This window comes from Melanostigma gelatinosum (assembly GCF_949748355.1).
Source record: "Melanostigma gelatinosum genome assembly, chromosome: 1".
Classification (NCBI taxonomy): Eukaryota; Metazoa; Chordata; class Actinopteri; order Perciformes; family Zoarcidae; genus Melanostigma; species Melanostigma gelatinosum.
Window position 1 is genome coordinate 10,196,466 of NC_136634.1, and position 7,974 is coordinate 10,204,439.

Here is a 7,974-nt window from a genome sequence, read left to right on the forward strand (position 1 = left end):
GCGCAACAGCCATCCTCAAGGGACAGCGCAAATTTCAAATTTGTGTCACTTCTTCACCACAAACACCAGGGGGCGCTGCCGCAACACATAAAACTGTATCCATGGGACATGAAGGGCAATAGTTGTTATGCCTTCCACTCTAATACCATTTCATTTGTTTGAGGAATTTTGTTCTGCTCGTATGAAAGAGCTCACACAAAGATACAACTGACTGCGGTTTGAGATCGTACATTGTGTTTCTTCTTTTTCATTTGTATTTTATCTAACGATTAATCGATTATTTCATCAGTCATTGACATGAAATAAATGACCAATTATTTCACTTACGTAATCAAGCGCAAATGGTTTTGCAAATGGATTTGCTGGTCACCTAAATGTGAGGATGTGCTACTTTTCTCTATTTTATATCACTGAATATTAAACAGGCTATTCGTGTTTTGGACAAAAATTACAATTTGAAGATAACACAACTTCTCAGATCCTGTTGTGACGACTATTTCCTTCTATTCCTGACATCCTATATTCTTAACAATCTGTAGTCTAATCAATTAATGGATCAAATAAATAGCTATTAGACAGTGAAAATAATCATGGCATTTTTTCGGAGGCCACTGGTACAGAAAACAAAACTTAAATTATCGTGTTTTCTCATGGATAGCTTCTTGTTTGTGGCGCTAAACAAACAAATTGCCTCAATAATTCAACACACAGAGGTTCAAAGCCTGAGCAAATTCGATGCTTCTCCTGAGAGAAATGGGTAAATTCATATAACTTCAACTCAAGAAAGGGAATTATGCACTCAGGGCAAGAATCCACATTTCTTTCAATAAATTAATTTATTTATTAGCGATGAAAACAAATATTAGGCTGAACAAATAGGTTACTCTTAATAGTATATGTAGCTACTTTCAATGTCGCGGGTCTAATTCAGCCTCCTAACTCCTGTGTTTTGAGAGAGAAATAGACATGGTTTGACCGCTACAAATAATTATATTGTAGGCCTATTTCAATGCACACGGTTTTTATGGTAATTCATTTGTTTAAAGTGCATTACATCCAAAGGAAGCTATTCGTCTGCAAAGAAGAACACAGCAAAAGAGGCTCATTCACAATACTGGATAATGATCAATGAATTGGCTCGTCAAAGCTGCGATTATTGACAAAAAAAACAACCTATAACTATTACAAGATACATACATTGTCATTGCACTTTGCCACAAATAATAATATCATCAATGGTATAATTTCAGGAAAACAAATTACACTGTATGCAAGATGGTGACATAAATAGTGAGGGTAGAGATACACGTTATAATATCACAAGTCTTTTAACTTGATTCCTCGGAAGTTTTCCATGGTTTGACAGGAACTGTATATGTGTCCTTTGTTTCCTTCTAATATAAATGTGCTATAATCGGATTCAGGGCGGTAGCAGAGGAGATTTGAAGGAGCATGATCCGCTGCAGTGGCGAGGAGTCAACATCTTACACGAAAAATGGTGTAAAGCGTCGTGAGCTTCTATGAAAAAGGAGATAAAACAATCAATAGTGTACGTGCACGTGATGGTAAATCGGTCTATATGGAAAAGTATATTAAGCTACAACACACAATTGATGTATTTGAATTAGGCTGAGTCAGTTACATAATAATAGGATTAATTGATTGAAGTTCATGCTCCAAAAATGTTTGGATCGTCGAGTCTGACAGAAAGGTAATCTGCCAAACTGGCTGCTGTTCCACCGATTTTACAATTACTTTTTAACTTCTGCTGAACAACACCAATTCTCTTTCTTGGTCCAAGTCGCTGCATAAAGCGTCCAGGTGGGTAATGGTGGTAGATGCACACTGAGCTGCAGGTAATCAAATTAAATCTTGGAAAGAAATGTTATCTTTATTTGAAATGTCCCTTACGTTATGCATGTCTGTGTTTAATATGGTAACGTGTGTCTTTATTTAATATGTGGAACACATTGATCACAGGTCAAATGTGGAAAAATGAGAAATGTTTTCCACACAAGTGCAAGTGATTCGCGTGCATTTAACGGACTTTGCGTATCAAAACAGTAAATGATAGCCACAGACAACCCACGCAAATCCTTGATGTTGTATACACAGAGCATTTCAAGCATGTAGTTTGTCATCAATCACGTCGGTAAACATGCCACAGTAAATGTGAATCCACGCTGCTGTATCCGCTCCCTCTGCTTTATTGCTCTCACCTCTGACGATGTGAAGCTGCTGAACCATCTCCTCTCTGTAGGAAAGTTCCCTTTTCATTTGATCCTGAAAATTATCTGTGAAAAAAATGGCAGATTTGAATCAGTAATCCAATACCACAACCATTTCACACACACACATACAATGCGTTCATTTAGCTACTGTAAATACTTTATACGAATATACAAATGTATACAAATGTTGTTGTGACATTTGTCTGTTCAAATGAAAATAAAAACAAACAATAGAAATAATCACAGGGAGTATGAGGTTAGTTGGTTGAAGTCCTCCCGATAAATGCTTGCTTTTAACAGATTAATAACATTGATAACACTTAAAGAGGTCCATTCCGAAGATTCACCAGCCTCTAGGGGGCGCTGTTCTCAAGATAAAGCGAGAAACCAGGTACCGACCTCATCGAGAGGGCGATTAATTAAAGCAAACGTGGACATACTTGCATGTACGTTTTATAATGAAGATAAGAAATTAGAATTTTTAAAGACAATTCACTTTACAATAATTCAACTTGAAAAAAAGTCAAAGTCATTGCTTGGTGTCAGACAATTTTGTAACAAATGCAACAATGAGAGTTTAAATTATAAAGTGTAAATGGAAAAACAGTCTGTAAAAGAAGTTCGACTCTAATCCTCTATTTTTTAAAGTAAAAATCGAAATATGTCCAAGACCGGTTGAGATATGTGTGCTGATGTTGTAATCGACATGCTTTTGTTCGTATTTTAATTGTATCTTGTTTGCAGACTGTGACTTGATCCTATAACAACCCACCTTGTTGACAATTAAGAGTAGAAGAGAATAAATGTAGAACGGAGGTATTTGCACTCTGTCTAACGCACCAGATTAAAACAGTTGTGTTGTCTTGTCACTTTTATGATTTGTGTTTTAATCAAACTCCAATTGCTGGATCCAAATACTGCAATGAATGCATAAAGATAATGAAAGTAAGACTATTTGAATATGCATGTTAAATCCACCATACAGCTTTAAATGATGCATCACTAACTGGTATCCTATTTGTAGAACATTATGAAACGATATCCAAAACTCCAAAATCCAGTAGTATTAGTAGTAGAAGTGAGTATGAGATGAATTTGTAGAGAACTAAATGTAATTTGATTTTCTGAATACATTTCTAAGACATTCTCCTTACTTTGACAGATGTGATGTTGCACAAAGGTGAGTCAAAATAAGTATAATTTCAAACAATACACAACATGTCACATTTGAGATATTTTTGCTGGTAAAAGAATGAGTATCCCCTATGATGTTTAGGTGTATATGTAAGATGATCAAGACTGATCTGCATTACACGGGCTGGTCGAGTAACGTAAACACTTTGAGAAAGACTTTTTAAGACCTTTGTACAACATAACAGAGTACTCTGTTGTTCACTTAGATCTGAGATTTTGCACAAATAAAGTTCTAGTACTATCTTTGGGAAGTACGGCTGCTTTTTGTTCCACTGTTCTGATAGACCAGTTCTGTGCATCACATCCATTCTCCATTTTAATGAGATTCTCAAATAGCTTTCTAGAAAAACAGAATGTGAAAAGAGTTGAGTGGGTGAGACGTTTTCAAGCATTTTGGAGCGAAGGTGTTTAGGAGTTACTGTCAATAAAAAAAAATACTGGAGCATTCAGAATGTGAGTGTTTCATCCTGCAATTCACCTGAGATACATATGAAGCCCTCTTGCTTCTCCTGGATGTGGATACAATTCTCTTTTAAGAACTAGGATCTCTGAGTTTGTATGCATACAAATGCAGATATTCTATGCATTGCACACAGAATTTTTTGTCACACTTTTCATTGTGTTGCCATTCTAAGCAGCTTAATATCAATCCTGATATTTAAATTCAGTTACTTTTATTCTCAACTTGTTTTTTCACCTTCCTTTTTTAATTTTCTGTATGTTGATATCTATTTAAAACAAGTTTTATAACCATGTTTCTGTTGTTGAAATCGAGTCCCAAAATATCTGCACTTTCTTCAGCTATTTTCTAAAGATGCATGGATGTTTTTGGACTGAAGGTTAATAATTGCTGTATGAAATAATCCTCTCAAATCATTGTTAAACGGGGTTTTGAAAGCACCTCTTTCCAGGGGAGTGTGTCCCTTAACCACTTAGCAATTTTGGAAGAACGGTGCCCTTTAAAATCTTGTTTTGCTCTGCAGAGAGGAGCACCTGCATGCACGATTTGGTCGTGGCATGATGGCATGGGTTCATGTTTTGGCCTGACTCAAAAACATGACAGGCGAGCAACACTTAACATTCACCAGAAGGACTTTTGAGTCTCTGTCTGTTAAATCACTGCTGTGGTGATAAAAGCCCACATAGTGGAAAAGCACGGTTGCAGAATTTAGCTTACCTTTCAAGTTTTGAAATTCACGTTCCAGCTTTTTCCTCAGCTCAACTTGCTCTAACAGCTGCTTCTGTAGTTCCTCTAAAAAGCAGACAGAAATAGAGGATGTTGGAGGAGGAGAATATGGCACAGCAGGATTCCTTCTAGGACAGTTTCCTATTTTTAATGACAGTGATGAGGACACCATCATCATTTACATCGACTATTCAGAGCAGGTCTTCCTGGGCCTGCAGTAAAAAAATAAAATGTAAAAAAACATCGCCTTTGATGTTGTTGTGACGAATGCCAAATAATCTGCCTCAAGGCAAACCAGAGAAAGAAAACAAATCTGTAAACATACGGGTTTTTAGATAATATTAATAGCTAAATCAATATTCATAATTATATTCATAATATAAATTTTATTTTTAAAGAAGCTTGTTATCTGTCAATATCTGACGGTAAGACATCGTCTTACCTTTTGCCAGACTTTCTATGGCTCTTTGTGACGGCAGAGCTCTGGCTGGCGCGTCCTCGCCTGAATACACAGAAAATAAATGATTTTCCTCTATCTGGAAAAAGTAGACCCAGAGCCGATTTCTTGAAACTTACTCATAACAGAGAAAATCCAACTCGCTGACCTCGGTGTAACTTACCCTCATCCGGCTCTTGCTGGTTCTCATCACTGCTTTGTTCATTAAAACATTTCGTTTCGATCTCCTCCACTGTGGAAGACGGCTCTTCTTTACTTGCACTCTCATCTTAAGAAAAAATAAATCGATGTAATTTGTAACCTCTTTCTTTCTTCTTTTTTTATTTATTTATTTTTTTTTACAGCAAAATGTTGTTACAAAAACAGAAAAAAAGTCGAACCATTTGTTGTAAGTACTCCAGTCTTGTAATTCGCAGGTCTGAATTGATAGGGACTGCTCCTTTGTTGCAGCTCACCCCTCTCCGGTGTGTACACCTAAAGAAGACAGAATCACCACTTCTTTGAACTCTTAAAATTGCAAGAGGGTTGGCAAAATAATTAGAATTAATCCAAAAAATAACAATTAAAAATATACTCTAAATTTCAGTGTGTACATTTTTATTTAAAGGATTGATTTATGTTTTTCTTTTTTTCTAAATGCTGAGGACATGCTGTTTGTTGCTGCTGTTACACCGTTTTAACATAAATTTCACATTTTGCCACAAGAGCACAAATATATCCGTTTAAAAAAACACACACAAGCCAATGAAAGAAACACATTTGCAGACAACTTTAGAGCGATAATACAGCTTATTATGGCCATGTTTCAGTTATAAGTCACTCACTTCAGTAAAAGACGCAGCTATGTGGGTCTCTGATGACTGTTTGTTTTGCAGTTCTCTGTCAGAGGACTGGGCCACGTGGAGGCTCATTTTCTGGGAATCAACCAGACTGCTCTCCTGCAGGCTCTTGGAGTCTGAGCTGTTTGATGAAACGCTGTGGGCCACGCTTGGGGGAGTCCGAGGACACACCGAGGACAGAGGCCGGGAGTCCTCCTCCTCCTCTGGTGTTTTATTTGTCTCCACGTCCACGTCCGGCTCGCCCTCGCTGTCCACGCAGGGAGACATGGACCGGTAGCTCGAGCTCTCGCTCAAAAAATCCTGCGATAAATAGCCGGTGCGACACCCGTTGTAAGCGCCCCTGTTGCCGTACAGCTTGGCGATGCAGTCGGCATCTTTAATAACGGGTCTGAACGCGGACACGTAGCTGATTTTCCGGGGCGCCAGGGTCATCCCCTCCAGCGGCCTCGCCTCGTCCTCCGACTTGTCGTCTTCGTTACGCGTCGACTGAGTGCTGGAGCACCGGTCGTTGTCAACCATGCTGTCTTTTGACGTGTTGGTGCTCCGGTCGCTGTGCTCAGATATGTCCATGTCAGTCTGTCTCGGAGGACACAGCAGCTCCGGTGGAGGTTTGTGCTGAGTCTGGGGGTACGGAGGCATGGGCAGCGGGCCCGCCGCGGGCCAGAACATGGGGAAGGGGTGATAGGCGCTGTCCTTGGTACCGGGCCACAGGACACCCGGGAGGCCCGCTTTGCTTTGCTCTCCCAGTACGCTGTCGTCTTTCTTCTGGCACAGGCCGAACGCTGGAAACCCGTACGGATGAGGGAAGAGCGGCGGTGGGATCTTTTGCATCATCCCGAAGCCTTTACTGGGCACGGGGATGATTGGGTAGCTGCATGTGCTCGTCATGCCGCCCCGGTTGTCCTCGCAGCTGAGGATCTTTGCAGGTATATCAGGTAAGTCTCGGGGACGGTTGTGTCCATGTGATTTAAAGGAAGAACCGGACTCCGACCCGCTGCCTGGCAGCGTCCTCTTGCGACTGCCCCCATTGAACATGGCCTTCACGTCTTCCCATGCGTGTAGTATATCTGTCTGCCCCCCTTTATCTGATAGTTTGAGATGCCTCCTCCAAGAATTAAAATTAGCTGCGTCTGGCTGAGTGTACTTGGACTCTGGCGTGCGATGCGAATGAAATATGAATTTATTTGGAGAAAAATACATGTTGCAATAGGAGCACTTGATGCACTTGGCCCTGGAGCTGTTGTATCTGGCCGGGATGAAGTTGCCCCGACTCCCCCAGGCGCATTCGTGGGAAACATCAAAGGAAAAATTGTCTGGAAGTTTAGGCGGCGCATGAGCTCCTAGGAATGACTTGCATAGTCTCTCGGCCTCGCGCTTAGTGATCATCCCGCAGCGCCTGGAGGAGATTGGCATTGCACCGGCTCTCCGCAGGATCTCCAGCTGGACAGGAGTGCACTGGACGCAGGTGATTCCCAGCGCAACACGCCGGTTGTGTATCTCGTTATAGCTGTAAGTCTTCAACAGCGTGTTAGATATCTGTGCAAGGCAAAGTCTCTCCTGGCCATCTATCACCAAAGACACTATCGGTATTCCGTACAGCACCGTCGCCCCGACCTGGTTGGGCTTCAGGTTCTTGGTGCTCGTGTAGGAAAGTTCTTGCTTGGAGCTTGGCGAAGAGCTGGAGTCTCGTCCCGCAGGTATGGAGTCCATCCTTGGAGGCCTGGAAGCTGCAGAGACGACGTTCATCATTAATATGTGAGATTTGGCCATATCATAATAGCCTCAAGTTAAGTTTCATAAAAACCCATTAATGGAGATTTTTAGATCATTATTTGATGAGCTGCTAAACATGGCAACAGAAAGGACAGACCTTTATCTTGAGGAAATTGCACGAACTTGAATTGTTTTTAAATTTCTGCACCAAAATAAGAATAAAAAAGCTCGTTATGTCTGTGACTTGTTGATGGGCAAATGATATGTTCCCTGCACTTAAAACTCCACTTACTTTAATTATTTATATTTGCCTGCAACTTCCGCCTTTTTTACTGTCAACAGCAGGTTTAAATT

The 7,974-nt window shown here is 40.4% G+C and overlaps 1 protein-coding gene across 1 annotated transcript; it reads right to left on the reverse strand.

Moving 5' to 3' along the window:
• Window positions 1-1,420: 1,420 nt before the first annotated feature.
• skor1b (SKI family transcriptional corepressor 1b) lies at window positions 1,421-7,629 on the reverse strand (the record flags this gene model as incomplete). The annotated part of the gene is made up of 7 exons (XM_079271211.1): window positions 5,893-7,629; window positions 5,449-5,542; window positions 5,232-5,336; window positions 5,054-5,113; window positions 4,603-4,677; window positions 2,220-2,294; window positions 1,421-1,518 (listed from the first exon to the last, which is right to left on the reverse strand). Exons 1-7 carry the CDS (start codon window positions 7,615-7,617, stop codon window positions 1,421-1,423), a joined length of 2,232 nt encoding a protein of 743 aa, XP_079127337.1. The 5' UTR covers window positions 7,618-7,629.
• Between the last annotated feature and the right edge of the window lie 345 nt (window positions 7,630-7,974).